This window comes from Populus alba, chromosome 15 (assembly GCF_005239225.2).
Source record: "Populus alba chromosome 15, ASM523922v2, whole genome shotgun sequence".
Taxonomy (NCBI): Eukaryota; Viridiplantae; Streptophyta; class Magnoliopsida; order Malpighiales; family Salicaceae; genus Populus; species Populus alba.
The window spans coordinates 9,535,521-9,559,714 of record NC_133298.1 but is presented as its reverse complement, the minus strand read 5'-3'; the positions used below and the strand labels follow the sequence as shown (position 1 = coordinate 9,559,714).

The 24,194-nt window shown below is 32.2% G+C and overlaps 3 protein-coding genes across 6 annotated transcripts; 2 read left to right on the top strand and 1 right to left on the bottom strand.

Moving 5' to 3' along the window:
* The first annotated feature begins 2,365 nt into the window (after positions 1-2,365).
* LOC118037378 (small ribosomal subunit protein eS7-like) lies at positions 2,366-2,816 on the top strand. The gene is made up of 2 exons (XM_035043347.1): positions 2,366-2,536; positions 2,703-2,816. The coding sequence occupies exons 1-2, from the start codon at positions 2,366-2,368 to the stop codon at positions 2,814-2,816; spliced, it is 285 nt and encodes a 94-aa protein (XP_034899238.1).
* A 66-nt stretch (positions 2,817-2,882) lies between these two features.
* LOC118037375 (uncharacterized) lies at positions 2,883-7,721 on the bottom strand. 4 transcript variants are annotated; one of them, XR_012168032.1, is made up of 11 exons: positions 7,318-7,719; positions 6,466-6,561; positions 5,571-5,655; positions 5,248-5,369; positions 4,861-4,885; positions 4,691-4,774; positions 4,553-4,582; positions 4,366-4,471; positions 4,173-4,237; positions 3,453-3,517; positions 2,883-3,066 (listed from the first exon to the last, which is right to left on the bottom strand). XR_012168032.1 is itself a non-coding variant. In XM_073404791.1 (11 exons), exons 1-10 carry the CDS (start codon positions 7,408-7,410, stop codon positions 3,493-3,495), a joined length of 762 nt encoding a protein of 253 aa, XP_073260892.1. In that variant the 5' UTR covers positions 7,411-7,720; the 3' UTR covers positions 2,883-3,066; positions 3,453-3,492. The 4 variants fall into 4 exon arrangements, 3 of the variants coding, with proteins under 3 accessions (XP_073260892.1, XP_073260891.1, XP_073260893.1); XM_073404791.1 differs by having other exon boundaries at positions 4,173-4,269; positions 4,367-4,471; positions 7,318-7,720; XM_073404790.1 differs by lacking the exon at positions 3,453-3,517 and having other exon boundaries at positions 4,173-4,269; positions 4,367-4,471; positions 7,318-7,721.
* Positions 7,722-16,955: 9,234 nt separating this feature from the next.
* Positions 16,956-22,992, top strand: LOC118037317 (AMSH-like ubiquitin thioesterase 1). Its single transcript, XM_035043258.2, has 14 exons — positions 16,956-17,332; positions 17,494-17,558; positions 17,881-17,956; positions 18,047-18,226; positions 18,375-18,469; positions 19,550-19,655; positions 19,728-19,774; positions 20,067-20,397; positions 20,688-20,777; positions 20,860-20,922; positions 21,019-21,093; positions 21,955-22,017; positions 22,582-22,634; positions 22,713-22,992. The coding sequence occupies exons 1-14, from the start codon at positions 17,207-17,209 to the stop codon at positions 22,885-22,887; spliced, it is 1,545 nt and encodes a 514-aa protein (XP_034899149.1). The 5' UTR covers positions 16,956-17,206; the 3' UTR covers positions 22,888-22,992.
* Positions 22,993-24,194: the final 1,202 nt, after the last annotated feature.

Sequence of the window (24,194 nt, the reverse complement as noted above, 5' to 3'; positions counted from 1 at the left end):
TAAAGTATAATGATCACTTATACAACTATCACATAAGCCTTTATATAAACATGAGTGATCTCTTTATATGAAATCTTTATGTGGGTCAATTCAATGTACATGTCATATAACAAATACTTATATATTAGTTTTAGGTAACCCTCATATCTTAACTTATAAGAATAATCATCTCTTTTCATATAAAAGAGACGACATATATATATATTAGCCTTAATAACTATAATTAATGCCTAGTATTAATAGAGCATTGACTAGAAATAATGCTTTAATATATTATAAATCTTGTAATTATAACCACTTTATAACTTTCTTTATAAAGCATTTTTGTTTTAAGAACATTATCTTTACTCTAAATTCATTAACCAAATATATGTGAATATTAAAGATTTTGAAAGTCTTTTAAATAATGAATATATAACCAATCGATTGGTTATAAGGCATGTACATTAATAGTCACCACCCCATGTCATATATAGTCACCCATGCCATATTTGGTCACGCCATGCATAAGAACCTCACATGTGTTTTTTGTGGGCACCAACTATGCCATGCCATTTAGGTCAAGGCCCAAATTACGAACCAAATTTTCTCCTCCTAGATTTTCTAAACGCATTATCCAACACACACACATTGAACATTTTTTAAGTTATAAGGTGTTTACAGTGTAATGCACTGCCCATGCGTACAAACTTTTTTTATGATTTACTGGCATATTCTCTACATGTATACACTTTTACACAAACCTATAACCAACTTTTTCTAGTCAATGGCTAATAGGGCAAACACGTACTCTATTCAATGCAATTAGGCACCTCTTGTCTCATCTTATGGTTATTTATATCCAATATATTGCTAACATTCACCAACCACTTCATCAATAATGAGTTAGACGCCACATCCAATGGTGGGCACCAACGTTTTCACCGATCAATATCCATTCAACTACTGCCATACCATTATCACATAATAACACACTAAACAAACCAATTTAACAAAACTTAAACATATATAAATTATCTTCAAAACATGCTTAAACATTTCAAAACAAGAATCATAGCTTTCGAACTAGCGAGTGACTTCAAATGAGGCTTAAACAAGCATTTGAACAATAATTTAAAACACAAAATAAAAGGGGGAGGGGTGTGATTATTGACCTTTATCCCCTCATCAAAGTTTGAAGAATACCTTCTAACGAAATTATTTCTTGGTTATGAATTTTTGAAACAAATTTAGACTTCTAAAAGTGGCTTATTGAAGGTTTTATGTTGTTTTTCTTTAGTTAGCTAAGGGTTTTCAAGTCAATGTAAGAGTATTTACTGCCTTTGGCATAGGTTTTTAAAGGTGAATAAAGGTCATTCAGAGACCATAAGCTCATTCTTACCCATTGATGTTAAAGAAGGAATTCAAGCCATCCATCAAGTTTGAGGATCAAGCTTTGTAGGGTTTTAGAGTTGACAGGGAAGTACACTGATGGACATGGCTGGTTGGGATATATGTTTTAGCCTCTTGTAGTTGTGCCTTCAAAGATGTAAAAGAGGTTTTGTTTTGTCTATCTAGGAGTACAAAATACAAGGTGTGAGGGGGTATGCTCTTTGTCTTGTTTTAGGAAGAGATGGAGGAGAAACAAGCTCTATAAGATGGCAGCAGAACCAGTTTTTTTTTAGGGCTTTTTAAGAAAAAAGATCAACAGCAACCAAATAACAAGTTATTTAACCCTTTTTGTTTTGTTTAGAACCAATCGAAACAACATTGTTTTGAACCAAAACAAATCATTTGAAACAAGTTTGTTTGTTTAATCTAGTTTCATGAAACTACATAGTTGAAATTGTTATCTCCCAATTTTATAGTAGGTTCTTGTGGATACAAGCATAAATAAAAAAAAAATGTAATTAAAACTACAAGTTTCTATCTTTGTTGGTATGTTTTCTATGAAGTAGCATTATGATGCCCCTTTAAGGTTCTATTTTATAAGATTAAACCACGCTTTTTTTTGCAGGTTTTGATTGCTCATTGTTAAGATGTTGAATCTTTATAATCCACTGAAATGTATGTTATTGTGAAGGAAATTGACAGATGAATGTTCCTTGTTGATTTGGATATAGATGTCATTTGAAATTATCATGGATCATCTACAGGGTTTTTTATCTACCGTTTTGCGTATCATTTCTATTTCATGCATGTTCTGGTATATGTCATTTCCCTCGTCTTGTCTGGGGTTGCCGATCATGGATACTGTTCTGATGAAACCTTGTCGTTGGCTTCAAGTTTATTGCAAGTTTCTTTATTCCAAGGTTATTTGCACAGCTTTTGTGAGGTTTGTAAGAGTGTTGATTTTCTTGTAATTATTTGTTGGGATGTGATCTTGATGGCAACTAGAAGGGATTTTGAGGCCTCCAAAGAAAGGCCCAGATTCGACGGTCTCGGAGCCGCACGCTCACTGCTGTACATGAGGCTATTGCTTGCGGATCTTGTGATGCCTGCTGAGATTGCTGGCGAGCGCATTAGATACAGAATTGATGGATCCAAGATAAAGAAGGTAATTTCGTCCCTCATTCTTGGAATGATAATAAGTGCAAAACATCTCAATGAGCTAGCTAATTGTTTATGTTTTCACCTGAGGACTCATCATTATGAGAACATGGCAAAAACATACCTGCCTGATTACTTCAGGCTAATGCCAACTGCATCATAATTACACGCAGGTTTTCTTGGATCCAAAGGAACACAACAGCAGAGAGTTGGAGACCTTTTCTGCAGTTTACCGCATGCTTTCTGGCAAGGATGTTGTGTTCGAGTATCCTGTAACTGAGGCCTAGGAAGGCAAGGTGTTGTCGACTTTTAAATGTTTTTCGCCGAAACTTGTTTTGGGGGGTCTGTTTAGGTTATGTTTAGAAACTTTTCCAGTTTTCTAGAAAATATTACTGCTTTGCTACAAGCAAATGTAATTTCATGTTAAAAGTAGGGCTAGTGGGATAGTGGGATGAAGTGATAAAAATCTTAAATTCTTAACACGGATTTCTGCTGTAAATGTCCAGGTGCTTGACGCCTTCCACTGTCACCTTCAACCTGTAGAATTCAAATTTTGGAGCTTGTTAAACCACCAGCACCTAGTTGAATGCTTCAAAAACTTTAGCAAGGATTCTCAATTCAACTATTTATGCTAGCATACGAAAGGCATCACTCAACTCTCAAACTGTTGGTGAGAAACATTGTCCCTTTTTTATATATATAAAACAACTAGTGATGATTACATAAATCTAGTGTCATTGATTAATATTGTTTCAAGGGTAGTTGAGCAGGCCCGCAATTACAAAACATGAGGACGCCAGATCTAGTGAAAAGAGCTTAATATATTCTAACTCCTTACAAAATCAAGAGTTCATTCAACAGTTAAGAAATGAAAAAATAAAAAAATGCTTAATGTGAATCGAGCAAAACTTAAAGCATCTTGCCTCTCATTTGGGAAAAGCCTCTCTCAGATCTAGAAGCATGTCAACTAGAAGGCAGCCTCTCAGATCTGCAAGCATGTCAACTAGAAGTCAGCATCTCAGTGTAGTAAAGAATCCACACTGCAATTCTTCGCCCTCTTCAGAGGAATCAAAGAAAGTGTAGCAACATGTGCTATGAGATCCAAAAACTCAGGGTGGTAATTGTTGAAACAAAAATTCTTTGATTTTGCTTCTGATAGCAATTAAGGCGGTTAGGAAAGTAGTAACAAGCAATCATGATGATAGCCACCATCCCATTGTTTTTGTGTGGAGAAAAAAATAATAATAATGTTGTTGTTGTTGTTTCTCTTTGGAATATACATTGGCCTGACTATGTTAAACAAAATGGTGGGTCTCATTTTTTAATTGACATGACACAGTATACTTGATGCATAATCATTAACAGAAGCACAAACAAAAGCATATAAACAGTTTTTCTTTTTCATATATGCTTAAAATTTAATTTAATATTCAGCAAGTCCTCATTTTAATAATAAAAAAAATTATTATCAAGCAAAGCACTTGCATCAATTTTATTTAGTTACTGGTCCTATAAGACGACCGCATTCTACCTAACCATTTCCATTTGTATATAAAACATGAGCACTTTCAATATATGGATCCACTAAATTCTCAAACGTAATTTACAAACACCAAGGCAATGGATATAGAAGCTGAATGTACCTCAAGACAATATCACAAGACCAAGGTACATGGCTCCACAAAGAAACAAGAAAGATATCACCCCCCTGCAAGTAATTAGAGTAGAAATGCCACGACCCACATATAGGATCATGATAAAGTTGTTATATCAGTTCCTTGAAATTGAATAAAAAAATTTGGGAAGAGATCAATCATTTTAACCTACGATGCTCACCATATGAATCCCCATCCGGCACCATTACATGGACATGGACATGCTTCGGCAAATTTCTCTGCATCGCTAGAATGAACTCTACGAGATATCAGATCATCATATATGTCTGCATTAACATAGACATATTATCAATAATTACATAAACAGACAGTTTGAGAATCAATTGTGACCAGTTTCTGCTCCATACCATAAACTGAAAACAGGCTGTTCATGACACCTGCAAGGATAATCACAGAAGCAATGACCATTTTTTTTTTCTAAAGAGAAGGCATGTTTGTAATTCTCACTAAGCAACATGTAAAGAAAGAAAGCCAAATGGCATTACCAATGAAAAGAATGATGTACCGAAGTATATGAATTTTTGTTGTTTCTTGCAGGACCCAAACCACCCCAAGGAAAAGAACAAAGCCTGGGAGCTCAACATGTAACTATCGTTAAGATAGATACTTTATATGAACTCTGTGCATATTATAGACAGGTTACTGAATAACTTACCAATGCAAAGTCCTCGAAGAGTCCACTGTTTAAATGATTAAAAAAAAAAAAAGAATAATTATACAAATCTACAGGAAAGGACAAACTAGATATTAAGGAGATGAAAGGACAGGGGAGCATAGAAACTATAATCACTCTATTCTAGGATTTATCAATTTTTGACAGGATTAGAATCAGTTTTAAGCATGCTGTATATAAGATTCCATTTCAGGATTTCATGAAAATGTTTCTTTACTCTTCGTCAATGTATTTGTTGAGGAACTCCTGAATTCAATTATTAAAAGGAAAGACGATGTGCAACTTTTCATATTAATTTGTAATACGTAGTACAACTAAAACATTCACAAATGTAATATTGGCAACAAATCGATGCACATAGCCACTTACATTTTGAGCTACCAAGAGCATAACAAGTAGAGAAGCAATAAAACATCCTGCAGCTATTCTGGCAGTAAGAAGATTTGTGGATGCAAGTATCAAAACCATCCCCCAGAAGGATGAACCGAGATCTAGAGTGCAGAAAAGATGAGGAAGAGAAATTTATTGATAACAGCAGTAATTAATAATTTTGATAAATATACTCACAATGAACCCCAGGCAGAAAACTTTAGAAATGAAATAACTCATCTCACATGGTATAACCACAACTCTCCACACACATGCACACAAAAAGAGAAAGAGGAAAGACAAGCAAAGGACAAAGAAATTACATCCAGCAGGCAAGATTAACCAGTATATGCCACCACGTGTTTGAGTGGTTCCACCTTCATCTGCATGAACCTGAATTCCTTCAACCTGCGTATAAAGGTGCTCCAGCATTCATATTACTGAATATTGAATGCTAGAAAGCTAGATGATCATCTAAGAAACTTCTATTTAATTATTCAAAAAAGAACAGTTAATTGGATAGATTTCTGAGACTAACATTCTAGATACATCAATGGGTGGTAATAGGATCACCAAAAAATTACTAATCCTAAACATGATCATAACAACATGGGATGACCAGATATGTGAATTGGTGAGTTAACCAAACATAATCTTTGTACATATGGAAATTGGGTGAAAGAAGATTGTCTCTCTGATCCATTACAACCATACTGTTGAGATTTTACTAGCAATGGAGATGATCATTTTCCCATAAACAGAACAACAGAATGAAAGTCACTTTTCTTGTCACCTGAATAAAATGGATCGAGTGTTAAATGCATACCACCTTGAGCACTCCAATTGCATATCAAATATATACATACATACATATATATATACATACATACATACATACATACATACATACATATATATATAGAATGGAAAAGCTGAAGCTTCATTTCTGTAAAATGGCAGAAATTTTGTCATGCGCCCTAAATAGAATGGATTTGAAGTTGGATTTTAAACAGCCCGGTATACATGCAATGGCTTCACGAGGTTGTAAGAGATGGGTGTTGACAGATCTTATTTTCATTCAAAGAATCTATCAGAAACATGATGAAAAACAGGTACCCCATTTGAAAAGTGCGAGAGAAGGTATATGTATATAGTATAGCAACACAACCCCAACAAGCTTTGAGGAAGAAAGTATAAAGGGAGAAAAGATCATATTACATGGCCACATGTTAGTTTACAGGCAATGGCATGGCTTGCTTCATGAAGGAATACTGTCACAAGCTTGAATGGTCTCAGCAACACTGTTCTCCATAACTAGAATAAAGAAAGCAGAAATCACAGATAAACAAGTAATAATACCAGCACCATCAAAGACGTACCAGAATTTCTAATATTGTTTTTTCATGGGAAAAATCATAAATTGTCAATTGAAATTGGCATCAAAGATACTTATGATTTGGTTTTCTGTTTCAGAATTCCAGACTTGCAATATCCTTATGAAAACAATTCCACCTCTACCAGAAATTCAAATTTTAAAATGTGAGATGCTATATTTTCATTCTGAAACTAAAAACTTTATAATTGAACATTTTTTTGATAATTTGAGTTAATTAACACAACAAGGGTGGAATTTTCAATAGCTACATTAATAATCTGAACTGTAACAGTGAAACCCTTTCAAAGTAAGCATAAAAGGAATCCAACATGTGAAGGAATCAATGGCACTGACAGAAACAGAATGCAGTAATAAATACCCATTTGCATGTTATTGAATTAAAAAAAAAAATACCATTACTCATGACAAGAACAAAACAGTTTTTTTCAAAGTCAGAGAACAACATCGTCATTCCTCCCCGAAAAAATATCTTTGATAATAGGGGCATTGATCCCTTCTTTCAGAAGAACAAAAATACTCAACAGATCAAAACAAGGTCCCAACTTCTTTACATAACAAAGGAGAAAAAGAAGGTCTTTTAAGTTTACTTGTTCGATCAAATGGGTTTCACTCTCATTGATCAAAACATTGTAATGAAGCTACGCTACCGTAAAAACAGAGAGATAACTACATACCGCAAGAATAACAACGGCGCACACAGAAACAGTGACAAGAAAGACTACTTGCTCATGGTTACAGCAATGCGTTAACTCCCAATTTGGCCTCATTTCTCTCCCTTTCTCTAAGCTGCTGGAGCTTAATCACCCTACAAGAAACAGATGCAAGAATCTGACTTGACGATGTCTTCTTGATGGTTGCCCGCCAAGCAGATATATCTCTGGGTGTATAAGATACACTGGGAGACACAGAGGAAGAGGGATTTTCCTGCTGTGCTGTCTGTGTATTTCCGAGAGTAACGAGTAAGGAATCAGAGAAATTAGAGAGGGAAGGACCAATTGGGTTGACCGTTTGTTTTCTTTCTTCGTCTCCTTTAGTCACCCTGTGATTGAGCGTTGTCCTCCTCTTCTTTTTTTCATTTATTTTATTTTATTTTATTCATGGGAAATCTAATAAAAACGCATTTCATTACACAACATAATACATTTTTTTTTAATTCTCTATTAAGTGTAGCTGTAAAGAAATTTTAAGGAAATTAGAATCCAACACAAACAAGATCAAAGGAGGATCCGACGTTTTCGGATTACTTCATAGTTTTTTTTTTTTTTTTTTTTTGGCTTGTGTACCAAGTACCAACATGAAATTCAACTGACATTTGAATACATTTCCTCATGTAGCACGTCTACATCTTTTTTATTTTGTTTTATTTTATAATTGAAAAGCTTGAATTTTGATTATATTTAAAGCTTTGATTAGTTGTAATAAAGGTAGAAGTTTTTTTTTTTTTTTAATCCCGATAAAAATTCATTGAAATCCAACTAAGATTAACCCATTAAAACATAAAGCTCTTCTAATTATGATATGCTTCATTTATGAAGTTAAAACTTAAAATCTTATTTTAAAAAAATAAACATCTAACTAGGAACCAATCATAATTTGAAGAGACCATGTTGTTAAATAATTTTATTATTTGTTTGAAAGTATAGTTACGGTTGTTTTTTAAAGTGTTTTTTCATGCTAAAATATATCAAAATATTTTTTTAAAAAAAATTATTTTTTAGATCAGCACATCAACACAATTTAAAATATATCAAAAAAAATTAATTTTTAATAAAATAATTTTGATTTTTTATGAAACGCAGTGAAAACGGTGTTTAAAGTCACAGTCAAATGAGTGCTCTTTTTTATTTTTTAATAATCAATACTTAATGGATGGTCGGTTTCAGTTATGAAAACAAATATGGACTTTATTGTTTGTTTTTCAAGAATTAAAGAATTTTAAATACTATTTGGGAAACTCTTTAGTATATAAATATAAATATGGGCAGCATTGTCATTGGCAAGGCGGACCCTTAAATCCCATCCTGATGGGTGGGGATTCGAGACCTTGGCAAATGAAACAATCGCCTTTGTCCCAAGTCAGTTTGGATGCATGCACATGGTAGGACTCGGTTTGCGAGATTAATAAGCTAATTTAGATTTTTTATTTATTTTTTTATTTTAATTATATTACTTCATTTTGAATTATTTAGTAATTGATCTTTGTAGTTATTTTTTTGAAGTATTTTTTTTATGTCATAATGATTTTTTTAATTCATCTATTTATTGTTATTGCTTTTTATTTTTATTATGTAATTAAATAAAACCAACTTCAAAAATAAAGTTTAAAATAATTGTACATGAACAATATATCTCCAATAAACTAATTTCAGGAGTAGATCCCAAGACCTTCAAATTAAATGAAGATGGAGAATGGTAGTTTAAACTTTGCAGTGTAATGGGGGTGTTTTGATACTGCCTCTGATTTTATTCTTTGAAGTTTTTTTGAAAGTATTGTTTTATTTAAAAATTATTAAATTGATATTTAGTTTAGTTATTTATGATGATTTTGATGTGATAATGGTAAAATAATTCTAAAAAAAATCATTTTAATTTTATGTTTTAATTGTTATTAATATTAATTATAAATTAATTTTATATGCGAAATAAATATTTTTTTTTAAAGTCAATTTTTTCTCTCATGATTTTTGAAATAAGATTTTTTAAAAAAATGTTTTCATCACTTGGTTACTGTTTCAGTTAAATCTAGATGGAATTTCCAAACGATGTCATGGGTAGTAAAGCCAAGTGCATTGGACGCTGTTGTTGCTGGCTAAGCAGGGCGCTACCGCTACTGACAACGCCAACCACCACGGTTGCGCCTCGCGTGGCTGAAGGCAGTGGTGGCCTTGGCCGCCGCTGGAAATAATGCCAGTGGCACATGGAAGAAGAGTAGCAGAAATAGATGGTTTTGGGCATTTTACCCCTTTACCCCTCCCCTTTGGTGTTATAACCATAGGGTTTATTTTAATTTAAAATATTACGCTCTTATTTATTTCATTTTAACCCCACAAATAAGATTTTGATTTTATTTTAATTGAAACCCAAATTAGATTAATTATACAATGAGTTTTCCTAATATGATTAGGATTTAATTAAAAATTGTTTTTAATTAAATAAAATTTGGATTTTATACCTTAAATTATTTTAATTAAAAAATTAATTTTCCTAATAGGATTAAGAATGAATTAAATTGTTTATTTTAGTTTTTTGAGTTTTATGATATCCTAATAGGATTAGGATTAGGATTTATTTAATTAAATGGTTTAGTGAAATAATATTTAGAAAAATGGTTTTTTCTAAAATAATGAGAATTTTTTTAAGCCAAGAAATTTTATTTAATTAATCCTAGAATAGTTTAGGATATTAATAAGAATTTTAATGTGATTAATTTTCTTATTAAATTTTAAAATGTTTTTCAAGGAATTTATGTTAAATAAATTTGTTTTTGTTTGGGAAATTATGAAATTAGATTTGATTGATTAAAAATACTATTTTATAGTAGTACATAAAGCCAATAATTAGAATTGAAACATACAATGTAATTTGTCATGGTATTAAAATGTTTTTATGCATGATGAATGACCATGAACATTAAAGACCAATGTAATTGTGTGTGTTTATTTGATCGTTGAATTGTTGTAATTTTTATTAAATAAGGCTTGTTTGTCTTGCCTTATTTATATTTTTCTTTTGGGTTGTAAATTCTTTTCTCATCTAATTCTCCACGAATGTAACTCAAGATTTCTTAATTAATGATGTAAATGTCATGTAATTTAGAAATTTAAGAATTTAGATAAAAAAAATTTATTTATGATCCAAGATGAAGAAAGAAATAGAGATGAAGGTTATAATCAAAGTGCTTGCAAAGAACTTATTAAGATTTGTAGTAGTTACTTAGAATTTGACCATCTAATTTCCTTCAATGGCTCAAGAAAATTAGTTTAGATATGTCCATAATCATACTAGGGTGTATGTTTATATACAAATTGTTATGTATATCTATTATGTATGAGACCTAATTAATTGATAATAAATCCCTCATTAATATCTTAAGTACATGTTGAGAACATAAATAGTTGCCTTTCAATCTTATATGCATAAATACAATGGTTTTATTCATTGATAACTTGTTAAGTCACTTAAATATCGTTAATTGAATATATTTAATGCTATGAAATTAGGTTAGGTAAAACATATAAGATATGTTTAGACATAGAGTTATCACCTATTTGATCTAAGAGTCATTTAAAGATGTGATTGATAAATGATGTTATCTACCTAATTTAATTTATTTTGATTTGTTGAGTTACTCAATGTCAAATAAATTAAATGAGATTTGAGGCCACTAGAAAAATCTAAGCGAGATTTCTTGAATTAATAAGAAGAGCTATTAATTTGCAAGAAAATAGTGAGAGGTCAAATTAGAATTAAAGACCTTATATACATTTAGAATTTAAATATATATGCATGAAACTAATACTCTTCATTTTTATATAAATAGGTTGGTAGTTCAAAATGAGTAGTAAAATATGCATACGAAGCATATTTGATGCTAACAAATTGACTAGATCAAATTTCTTGGATTGACACCAAAATACGTGAATTGTTCTCAAGGAAGAAAAAATGTTTTATGTTCTAGAAAATCTAATTCTAAATGTCCCTACTGATGATGTTGAAGAGAAAGTTAGGAATGAACATCAGCGTCATGTTGATGACGATGAACAAGCTGTATGTTGATGACAATGAACATGCTGCATGTGTGATGTAAGCTAGTATGTCACCTGAAATTTAAAGGTAGCATGAGAATATAAATGCCCATACTATGATTATGTAGCTCAAAGAATTATTTGATAATGCTAGGAAGATTGAGACTTACATGACTTTTAAGGAATTATTCCACTATAAAATGACAAATGGTTCTTTAATGACCACCATATTTTTAAAATGATTAGCTATATTAAGAAATTGAGTCAATTAGGTTTTATCATGAATCATGAGTTAGGTGTTGAGTTGATATTGTTGTCATTACCCCAAAACTTTTCTTAATTCATAATAAACTATCACATGAACAAGTTAAATAGTATATTGCTAGAATTATTTAATATACTTAAGATTGTTGAAGGGGCCTTTAAGAGGGAAAAAAAAGCTTACTTCTTATAGTTCAGTCTTTTAGAATGTCTAAGAAGAAGGATAAGAAAAATAAATATATTGTCTCTAAAGCAAACAAACAAACCTACTAAGGACATTAAGAAAGACAAGGAAACTTGTCATAATTATGGCAAGGAAGGACATTGAAGGAGGAATTACAAGGAATACCTTGTAATCGTGAAGGTAAAAAAGCTTAATAAAGCTTCTATTATAGGTATGTTTATAATAGAAAACTATTTTACTACTTTGTATTATAGTTCTTGGGTATTGGATACCAAATATGGTTTTCATATTTGTAATTGCATGCATGAACTAAGAAAAAATAAAAGATTAGTTGAAGGCAAAGTGGATCTATGACTCACTAGAGAAGCAAAAGTTGTTGTATTATGTTGCGATGTCGCGGTCGCACAAATTAATTACCCTAGCTTCAAACACAACACATAAGATAGTATAGAGCAAGCAAGGGGTCGATCCCACGAGGAAGGTTTAGTTCAGATTTTTATGCTATACGTTATGCAATGGGGGGTTTGATTTGCAATGATGTAAACTATGGTAAAAATTAAACTAGCAAACAAAATCAATTGAAAGTGAAATATATCAAGAAAACAAACCTTGGTTGCAAGCACATACCACCAACAGAAATTAAAACCGATCCTTGAAACGAAACTCCAGTTTATATCATGAATTTTATCTTTTCTTAATATTGGTTAATTAACGGATCCACCGTATAACTAGCCCTAACCAACAAACAATCACAGTGTCCGTACTAATGATTTAATCCAATGGTAGCCTTAAGATCCAAATAAATTCATTAATCTTAACAACCAAGTTGTCAATTTGTGTTGCTATGATCGAATGTTCTCCCTAAGTTTAATAACGTAGTTCCGCTACAATTATCAAGCTTAGTTGCTTCACAAGTTTATATATCACAACTCCGGTTTTGATATCAAACTTAGCAATAGATTGTTCACAATAATAACTTAGAGTCCCCTCTAGCAATTAAGATAAACATCATAGGAAATATGCATAGGAAAACAAAACATACTCATTCATAACATAAACTGAAAATAAAAGGAAGAATAAATCTCACGGTTCTTGAAATCCGAAGGTTTGTTGTGTCCTTGCAACCAAGAAACGAGCTATATCTATTGAACACTACTCCTAAAGATGAAAGAATACATAATTTCTGATTTGTAGAGAGGAGAGTTTGTGTTTCTTCACTTCTTTGCTTCTTCTTCTCTTTTTTTTTACCTCTTCTACTCACCCTCTATTTATACACAAATTGTAAGTAAGAAAATATCAAAGCTCAAGTGTGAACATCAATAGATAGTGGTAGTGAAGGCCTGCTGGCTTGAGGCTGGTGGCTGCCTTCCTTGACCTTTAGAATATTTAGAGGAGCTGCTGGTCGGTTTGGATGTTCATTCGTTTCTTCACAAAATTCAGTTGTCATCTTTGAAAAAATCATATCTCCCTAATATGACATCGTTTTTGGCTGAAATTTGAGCGTTTAAGATCTTTGAGTAAGGAATTTGAGTTTGCATCAATTGGACTTCTGAAGCTTCAGATATTGAATTTTTAATGGGCAAAGGTCAACATTGGCAGACTGCGAGATTTGACTTTGAAGGATGTGATTTCCATGATCTTTCTCTTTTTATTTTTCTTTACATTACATTTCCAGAAAGGTATGGATGTTAGCTTTTTAATTCCACTGGAATCACTTGATCATATATTTCAAGGAATTCAAGGCATCTACATAGAATAATGAAAACACTAGATTTTCTATATTCCTAATCTAATAAAACACTATTTACATCTGTTAAATGATGAAATATATTCTCCAAACTAAATAAACAATTTGGATTATAATAAGTTTAGAAACTTCTGATTGAAAATATTCTTTAAGATAATGAGATTTTCTAAAAAACACTACTTTTAAATAAAAGCTTTAATAGACATTTAAGTTATGCATTAATAAGATAAGGACCTCTCATGGAAAGTTGTGAATGACATGTTGCTCATAATTGATGATTCTACCAATTACTTGAAAGTAAAATATGATATTTATTCCAAAAAAATGACTTGAGGCTATGAACTTCATGTACTAACGAGGTTTGAAACTTGGTTGATTCACCTGAAGTGATAGAACCCAATAAATCTAAGTGGGTCTTTAAAAGAAACATTAACAAGAAAGGCAATGTACAAATGTAAAATGTAAGCTTTAAGGAGTATAAATATCCAATTTTGATGGTATAATCAACAAATTTGATTCATAAAAGAAATGTGAATAAACCTTGTGTTTACAAAATATTAATGGAGAGTGGTGTTGTTTTTCTAATATTATATATAGAAAACATATTATCTGTTAAGAAATGACATATCTTTATTTTAATAAGTAAAGTTTTAGTTGTTTGGAATTTCTCAAAAAAATAAAATAAAATTAGGAGAAGCAACCTATATATTAGATATAGAGATCTATAAAGATAAATTTAGAAAGTTGATTAAATTGTCTCAATCTTTGCATATAAACTAAATGTTAAAATAGCTTAGCATGAAAGAATTTAATATTAGATTCTGTTCTATTTTGCATGGAATACCTCCCTCTAAAGTCATGTGTTCTAAGACACGGATTGAGAGAGATATGATGGAAATGGTATCTTATACTTAGCTACAATATCTATAAATGAAGAAGATAAATTAGAAGTTCAATTTTTTTGAATTAAGATTTTTTTTTCAATGAAATATAGAAAAATATTAGATACTAGTTAAGATATGTTTTATTCTAAATGGTATTGCTTTAGGTTGGAAGGGTTCCAACCAAGGGAGCATAACTGATTCTACAATTGAATAAGAGTACATCTTAATGTTTAAGGAAACAAAGACGTTGTTTAGATCAAGAAGTTCATCAATGAACTAAGTTAGTTTCAGCATTATTGATTTAGATGCCCTATACTATGATGACAATGGAGTTATGACATAAGCAAAGAAACCAAAGTCTTATCAATGATTCAAATAAATACTTAAGAAATTCCATTTAATTTGATAAATCAATGAAATGAAAGATGTAAAAATATAGTGGGTACCTACCGAAGAGAATATAAAAGATCCTCTTACTAAGTCATTATCCATACAGAAGCATTAATGCTACATGGAGCAATATGATATTAGATACATGAATGATTGACTTTAGTGCAAGTGAGAGAATGTTAGTTTAATATATCATGTAGCCAATTAGTTGGTTACACATAATATTGTTATATTCATGTAAATATATATTTATTATTAATAAAGACTCAATTTATCCTTAATATTCATGTAATATTAGATTAATGAATATAATATTTGATTTATGAATTTAGAGTAAAGATAAAGTTCACGGAATAAAAATACTTTGCAAATGAAATTATAAAATTGTTATAATTATGAGATTTTTATTGTATCAAAGCATTGTTTCTAAAATATTCCTGGTTAATGCTCTCTTAAATACTGGACATTCATTAGAGCCATAGACACTGATGCATATTATGTTTTTATTTATTTATGAAATGAAATGAAATAATTGTTCTTATAAGCTGGGGTGTAAGGAATATTTATAACTAATATGTAGGTACTTGTCATAAAACATATACATTGAACTAACTTGCATAAGAATTCCATTTGGAGATATCACATATGTATATGAGAAGGCTCACGTGATAGTTGTGTAAGTGATCTTTAGTGTAATATCCCACATCGATGGGTGAGGGTTTGATAGTTGACCTTATTAGTAGTGCTGATTGCTAACATGTTGTATGCATTTTAGGGCGTCAGGCTCAGAAGTGAGCTCGCGTCACTAAGAACAAAATCGTGAAGGTGGTAAGGCCTAAAGTGGACAATATACGACATATTGGGCTGAGCTGTTACATTTGGTATCAAAGCTCGACCTTACTGGTTGTCTGGTTATGCAACGGGGTCGTCGAGCTCCTTTAAGGGGGTGGAATTGTAATATCCACATCGACGGGTGAGGGTTTGGTAGCTGGCCTTATTAATAGTGCTGGTTGCTAACATGTTATACGTGTTTTGGGGCGTTAGACTCATAAGTGGGCTCACGTCACCAAGAACAAAACATGAGGGCGTAAGGCCTACAACAAACAATATACGACATGTTGGGCCAGGCTGTTATACTTAAACTTGAGATCACTAAGTTATCTTATATAGAGAATATTATGCTTTGATCTTGTTGTATGTTATCTTAATCAAAGTAATGAAGAGGCAGACATTGAATATATCATAAACTATATGAATGTTCTTGAGTGATCAAGAGAGAATTCATCACCCTAAATGAATTAGAAAAAATATTTCATATGTTCTCAAATAGTATTTGATTGAGAAATCTTTGACCATGGTGAAATGAGATTTGAAAGGAGTTTCAAATATTATTCAAACGATCAATGACTATTATGTAAAAAACAAACATGATTTAACATGACAAATATACTTCATGCTTTAATATTAAATTGGAACATTATTGATGAAATAATATTAATTATATTGAGAAACTGGTCATCAAAAAGTTAAGTTAAACCACTAATGACTTCTCTAATATTTGGGAGTTCATGACATGTTGGTAGATGATATACACTTTATCTTCTAATATAAATTAATAAAATATTGAATTGATAATAAATTAAATTATTTATTTAATTCTATTTATTATATATATATATATTTTTTAAAATAAATTCAAATCAAAATAAAATTAATTTAAAGCCTAATCAACTTTTCCGGCATCAATTCACTATTTAAACCAAATTCATTGAACTTCTAATATTTAAAGACGAATTTAAAATTAACATTAAAATAATTATTTTTGAGGGCGGAATATGACCATCTAAGAACTTTTTCTTTTTTTTCATTTTTTCTCTTTGATTTTTTTTCTTTTTTGTAACTATCAAAGATTAAAATGTAAAAAAAAAATTTTATGACTAAAATATGAAAAAAGAAAATGTAATCTTTATTAAGCTTTCCCAATTCGTCTTCTTAGAAATCTTGGAAAGAAAAAAGGAAAAATCGTGGAGTTGTGCTTTAATACAGGTAAGAAGTCAACCTTATATCATTCATACCAACCATGGAAAATCACTATCCCAACAACTAAACCAGCCTTTTAATTTTCCACGTATTACCATATTTACCCTCGAAACAAAATAGAAACGCAAAAGACCTCCTCCCTAATTTCCATCGCATTCTCTCTCTGCTCAATAGCCCCAAGCAGGCAAGCTGGGAGCCAAGAGCGACCTCTCTCATCTCTCCTTAATGCCCCGATCAAAATTCAAAACACATAAGAATTGAAATACTGTTTGGCTAACAAGAAAAGAAGGGAAAATCCGAAGAAAGAAAAGAATGAAGTCTTCTTCTTCGAGCTGTATGGATATAATAAATATAGAAGCGAGAACTCAGAGACTGGATGTCGATAATCGCTTTGCTCTTAATATCTATTTTCGGATCGCTAATAATATTCTCAAACAGGTGTCTTACTCTCCTCTTTCTTTTTCAATTAGGGTTTTCAATTTTGAAATTGCGTGATAATTTAACTGTTTATTCTGTAATCTCGTTGCCTCTTGGCGATGGAAGTATACTTTTTTTCCTTTAATTTCTTGTTCTGATGTGCTATTATTGCATTCACGCAGGCTGAGATTTTTCGAGCAGAGAAGAATATAATAGATTTGTATGTTATGTTACTAAGGTTTTCAAGGTAAGCCATTTATTTTGTTTGCTCTTTCATTTTACTGTGTAACCTTGCTCGGTTTTAAGAAATTGGGAGGAGATGGTTTTTTATTTTCCTTTTTTTCTTTTTGGCTTTTTATGCTGCATTGTTTTTATGTAAAATTGGGGGATTCATTTTGAGATAAAACAATGTATGTCTTCGGTTTCGCGTGATGAAAGATCACACTCTGGTTACTTTAGTTAGAGCTCTTTTTAGCTGGATTGCTTCATCTGTTTGTTGTTTTTTTCTTCTTTAGTCTGATTTTCTTCCTGAAACTATCAATAATGTTGCCTGTCTTCTTTTGCTTCAGCTTGGTCTCAGAAACAATACCATGTCATAGAGGTTATGGAGCATTCCCCCAAAGCAAAAAAGATTATTTAAGAAAGGTAATATGCCCTTTTTCTTCTTCCTTTTCTGGACAAGATTTCCTTGTTTCAAAGCCTGGCATTTATGTTGATGTCAGATTTTTGTTTTAGAAACTTTTAAATGCTTTGGGCGAGTTGGAGCAGTTAAAGACAGCAGTGCAACAAAGGATAAATGAGTTGAACAGAAAACACACACATCAAGTAAATGGATGGGGCTATAACACTCAAAATGATCTTTTAGAGAAACCTCCTTATAACAAGAAAAATTTGAATGGAAATGGTGTGACAAAGGTACAGTTGCTATTTCTTTGATATTCAGTTTGTCATTACGGAGAAGCTCTCTCTCTCTCTCTCTCTCTTTTAATGCGTGGTTGCACTTATGGTTCTGCTCTATGAAGTTAAAGTTTGTGATCCTCATGCTATTCTACACACCCTACAGGCAGTGAGACCAGTCACTGGGGAATCCTTGTATCAAGGTTCAAGAACCCGACAATATTCATATGTTAGGCCAGTGGAACAGCAGTTCCGCAGACTGTAAGTATTCCTCCAAGTTTTTTAGTCAACTATCTTTGAAATGCTGCATAAAATTTCGGACATGGAAGGATTGCAGCTTATTAATTTTGAGATTGCCCCGTTGACTTTAAGCCAAATGCTTCAAAGCCACCCTAAGCTCCTAATGCAATAACATGTGCTGCTGTTAAACCTTCTCCCTTCCCTCCCTAGCTATTCAGCATTCCTCTCTCACGTGTTCTGGTGGATTACCATATAGTTGGTGCTTGCTTTGTGTGTGCTTCTTTAATTAGTTTATTATGAAAATGTGAAAAGAACTTGAGAATTATGAAATTGATTTTCAAAGAAACTACATTTGCACCTGTGCTTGTGATCACAACTCCTGACTGCTTCCATGTGAATTACAATTTAAATTACAAAGAAAATTATAGATAGGAAGTACACAAAAGAATTCCAGTTTATCCCAATTACATCCACATAGATAGGCATGCATGTATTGTGGTAGGGTTTGAGTATGATGAACAATTGATGCATGATTTAACCTGTCACTTGAGATCTCTTTGACCCCCGACCTTAAGCTTGAAAATTCCAGTTGAATCTTGCACAGTATGTGCAGAAATCCTCATTAGGTAATTTTATGAGCATGATGGCAACAGCAGAAACACGTTTAGCTTAAATCTTTCAGTTTGTGAATGAGAATTTAGTTTGCGAATTCTAATTCATGTTTCAACACTACAAATTCATTCAATTCACAAAGCAAAGACTACTGGAAGTGCTCAAGCTAAAGTTCAAGGCATGTCCCTGAGATGAGTGCCTGACTTCCGTCCTGAAATGCCTAGATGAAAGCTAAAAAAAGTTTTATTTTAATTTTAAAGTGGCCAGGTAGAAAGAAGTGAAGTTTCTATTGATAATTGATATTGAATCACGTCAGATCCTTATTTAAAAAAGAATATCAGATGTCCAGGAAATGAAAAGAAAGGGATAGAGGAAGATTCAATACCAGCTGATTCCCTTATAGATTAACCTCCTTACTAAGATGCAGGTTGATATTGAATAATATTTTTCATTTCTTTTTGGCTTTGCTTGTTTACTTTCTTCTTGAAGATCTTTGAACTTCCAACGACCAAATGAGGAGACACTCTCTAGGCATTCTATATTGGGTCCGAATGGGCTTAATGGAACTTGGCAACCACCAAGGACTAATGAAGGGGTATGTGTTATGCCTCTACCTTTAGGTTTTTCATGTGCACAACTTGCACTGACATATCTCATGTAAATGCAGGTCAAATACCCGAGCATCATCGACTCAACACCAGTTGAAATTCCAAGGTTAGATTCTTATTTAGCTTTTGGGGTTATTTCTGTCCTATTTTATCCAGATTTACTAGATAGCCCTGGTCAAAATCATGCATGATAATTACAAGATATTTTCAAAAGGCATTATGTGATAGTTAGAAGCCTTATTTGTTTCACTTTGAATTTTATTCTTGGAAGAATGTTCTATCTATGATAAATCTCATTGCACCGTTTACTTTCTTTCTTTCTCTCTTTTCCTGTTTTTTGTATTTGAAATATTTCTGGTTTTGGATTCATTCCTTGGGTGATCTCTTTGTGAAAACAGGCTGCAGGAATCTGTAAAAGCTGAGCTCTTTGTAAAATCAGAGCAGAGCAGCTCAGAACCAGGAAGATCAAGTTTAGAATCAATTCTTAGTGTGCAAGATGATAATCAGAAGTGCCGTGATGAGGAACCTTGTTCTTTGATTTCCTTTGAAACAATGGAAACCCCAGTCCTCCCAGCTGTTATTAGACAACCTTCTCCTCCCCCTGTACTTGCAGAAGTACAAGATTTAATCCCTGCTACACCTCCCCAAATTTCTGAGGCAGAAAATAAAATGGACATTTCCTCACCCAATGATTTAATTTGTTCTGAAGCTCCCCTGCAACTGCACATTGTGAGCTTCTTAACAAACTTGTTCTTTATGTTTTACATCTTTTGAGACTTTAGCTATTAGGAATCTCTCTGAGGATTTAAAATGTGTACTGTGAATTAGTCTCTGTCTATTATTTTGTTAGGTTTCCATTTTGTGGTAAATTAATCATTTGCATCAATTTTGAACTCAGAATGTTTGTGCACTTTGCTTAATTATTTTAAATTATTGTGGTTAGAGAAGAAAAGGGGGTATGGTAGTAATGGGTTGCAGGGTCAATATGCTGCTTGTCTGACAACTGTTTCTCTTTGCAGTCAACTACATTGATGGAGAACTTCATGAAGATGGCAAAGTCAAATACTGATAAGAATTTAGAAACTTGTGGTGTCCTTGCTGGTTCACTTGTAAGTCCTGATGGCATAAAGGTTACTGTATAACTCTGATGTTTCTGATAAATCTGATGGCTCAATCATCTCTGCTTTGCAGAAAAACAGAAAATTCTATGTTACAGCTCTCATTATTCCAAAGCAGGAATCAACATCAGATTCGGTATGGCAGTTTCATCATGGGTTGAGCAGTGCTATTGCATATTGCTTTTGTTATTACATTTCTCTAACTGTTGTGGAATGCATCACTTTTAATCAGTGTCAAACTACAAATGAAGAAGAAATATTTGAAGTGCAGGATAAACGATCCCTTTTCCCACTTGGTTGGATTCATGTGAGTAATTATGGTCTAACTACCCCCTTTTTTTTCTGTTGTTTCTGTTGCTCTTGTTATTATTATGATTTAATTATTCTGCACTATGTATACTCTGTTAGTGCTTCATTTGATATCCATCCACTTTGCGGAACTGCCATGTTCCTTGGATGTGATATCTTACTCTTTCTGGTTTGCCTTTTTATGGGCCACAAAAATTACCTTTATGCTTTGCAGATTAAGAAATTAAAGGTTATTGCCTCCACCATTTGGTAATAACGAGACAAAAAATACACTGGATCTAAGGTTTTGACAGTTGCAACATGGGAAAGAATGTACAGGACGTGAGCTGTTTTATTTATACTTGCCATGATTAGGGAAACTGTTATTTTTTTGGAAACTATAATTTCTTACTATTTATTGGCAGACCTAGAAGACATCGATCAGGCAAACATTAGCTAATGTATATGTTCTAAATGCTGGTCTGATTTAGGAGTGCCAGAAGAGGCAATTGCTTGGATTGGCTTCAGAATTAGATTGATTTTGCAATTGATGAATGCTTCCCATAACAAACAATAGAACTTCATCTTTTTGAAATGGTGAATTAATTTAATTGTGAGAGCTACCAAATTGTCTAGTTAATATTGTGATAAAAGGTGATTGAAAATGGAATGTTTCCAGGTTCTGGCTGGAGCCTGGAAGGCAGGATCCCCTTATTGTATTTTTTTTCTTCTTCTAATGTTTAGAACCAATCAAGCATCTGGTTAATACTGGCTCTTCTTTTGTTTTAATGGTTTGCTAATAAAGCATCTTCAAATGCTAGAAGACAACTACAATTTATCTGTTTATTGATTTATCTAACCCCTATGGTGCAAATTCCAGACACATCCTACACAGTCTTGTTTCATGTCATCAATTGATGTCCACACCCATTACTCATACCAGGTGAGTGCCTCTTCCTGTTATTATGAAATCTATCTATCTTTGTTGCAAGGAAGTCTTAAGCAAACCTCATGTTCTTGTTTGTTGTTTGCTTAAAGCGGTCGATTTGGTATATGGTGGGAAACCAATATGTTTATCCATTTATAGCAAACTAGGCTGTAGTCTGAACAAGTTTTAAAGGTGAATGCGTACATTTCAGGAAGAGTTTGAACAGCAGGACTGTAAACAACGTAAATGAGTGGTTACATAATGATTGATCTAATAGTGTTGTCACATTTAAAAGTCCTCCTGGTGCTTAACTTTGTCAGGATTCTAACTGCTGAAGCGATTTCATGTCCCTGCCAATACTATGTTACCCTTTGCCCATGACGGGAGAGGAATTTTTTTGTTTTTTTAAATCCGCTCCTTCCCATTCTAGTGTTTGCCAGATGCACTCTTTGTTGCATTTTGATTAACTTCTGGCATGATCCGAGGAAAACAACTTCCTTGCAACAAAGAAGTAAACAATATTTTTATTCCTCAATCATTTTCTTTGTTGTTCACACAAACATATTTTTCTTTCTGCAGATTATGTTGCCAGAAGCCGTTGCCATTGTCATGGCACCAAGAGATTCTTCAAGGCAAGTATCATTCTTTCTTATAATGAATTGTTCACTCTTCTGTTCACGAATGTCAGATTTCATTACCCCCTCGTGCAGAACCCATGGCATCTTTAGGTTGACAACTCCAGGTGGAATGTCGGTCATCAGACAGTGCCAGCATCGCGGGTTTCATCCGCATGATCCACCTCCAGATGGTGGGCCCATTTACAAGTCCTGTACAGATGTTTACATGAACCCTAACTTGAAATTTGATGTCATTGATCTTCGATGATCGTAATTGTTCCATTAAATGTGTTTATGCTTTTGCAAATGCAACTGTTCATACAAGAAGCATATATAACTTTTGACTTTCGATTGATCTCATAATTTTTTTTTTTTTTACTGTGGTGATTATTTCAGTCTATCATAATATTACAATTCTTCTATTTCACCAACTATAAAAAGAAATCGCAAACACATGAAGTGTGCTTGAACTGTAGGGGATAGAAGACCCTCTGTTTCAAAAGATTTTTTTGGTTCTTCTGAATATCCCCATATCTATGAAGAATAAAAGCAAACATTAGATAAATTATATTGTAGCTTATATCTTTTTTAATATATGAGTTCCATTATTCCGATTACCATTTTAACTTTTTGTGCAAGATCCATGCATGTACATGTCATCGTGTATATATATATATATAAACTATTTGACAAAAGATACTGATTTTTGTTGGTTTTATTTATCTTTTATTAGGGATTGTAGTAGAGGTTCTGATTAAAAGTGTATCTTACTTGTAAAAATATTAAAATAATATATTTTTATATTTTTTAAAAATTATTTTTGAGATTAATATATCAAAAATGATATAAAAAAAATATATAAAAAATTAATTTTTAATAATGTTTTTTTTTTAAATTTAAGGAAGATGATTTTCATAGCATTCCTAAATTGTTAATGGGATTAACATCTCAACAGTTTTTTTTTTTTTTTTAATAATAACAAGAGGGTGTCACCCAACATCACATCTCTAAAATAAAAAGAAAAAAGAAGAAAAACTGGAGTCAATAGATCTCAAGAGCTGTGTGTGGTGTGCAGAAAGGGAAATGTTCAAAATGTAAATTAAGCAGATGTGGCTGCCATGTCTGCAAAGCAGAGTTTTGTCAAATTCATCTCTTAACTAATCCGAATTAGATTTTCCATTAACAATAATATTTTTTTTAGATTAATTGGGTATTCAGCCAGCTTGCACATATCTTAACTAATCTTACGTACCCTGAAGTTAACAACTATATAAGCAAGTTTTTAGCGGTCCTGAGATTTGTGAGACTCGAACTGATGATTTTTGAAGAATAAACTCAGGACCTAATCAATAATATTTTTTTTAGATTAATTGGGTATTCAGCCAGCTTGCACATATCTTAACTAATCTTACGTACCCTGAAGTTAACAACTATATAAGCAAGTTTTTAGCGGTCCTGAGATTTGTGAGACTCGAACTGATGATTTCTGAAGAATAAACTCAGGACCTAATTAATTAAACTAGATCCCTTGAAATTTATTTTTCATTAACAATAATTAAACCATACCTAGAGTGC

Coding starts and splice junctions, on each gene's coding strand:
- LOC118037378 (XM_035043347.1), top strand. CDS start 2,366: ATGGCAACTAGAAGGGATTTTGAGGCCTCCAAAGAAAGGCCCAGATTC. Junction 2,537..2,702: donor ATGGATCCAAGATAAAGAAG/GTAATTTCGTCC, acceptor AATTACACGCAG/GTTTTCTTGGATCCAAAGGA.
- LOC118037375 (XM_073404790.1), bottom strand. CDS start 7,410: ATGAGGCCAAATTGGGAGTTAACGCATTGCTGTAACCATGAGCAAGTA. Junction 5,656..6,465: donor GTAAACTAACATGTGGCCAT/GTAATATGATCT, acceptor CTTTATACGCAG/GTTGAAGGAATTCAGGTTCA. Junction 4,886..5,247: donor TGCTCTTGGTAGCTCAAAAT/GTAAGTGGCTAT, acceptor TCATTTAAACAG/TGGACTCTTCGAGGACTTTG.
- LOC118037317 (XM_035043258.2), top strand. CDS start 17,207: ATGAAGTCTTCTTCTTCGAGCTGTATGGATATAATAAATATAGAAGCG. Junction 18,227..18,374: donor ATGGAAATGGTGTGACAAAG/GTACAGTTGCTA, acceptor CACACCCTACAG/GCAGTGAGACCAGTCACTGG. Junction 19,656..19,727: donor CACCAAGGACTAATGAAGGG/GTATGTGTTATG, acceptor ATGTAAATGCAG/GTCAAATACCCGAGCATCAT.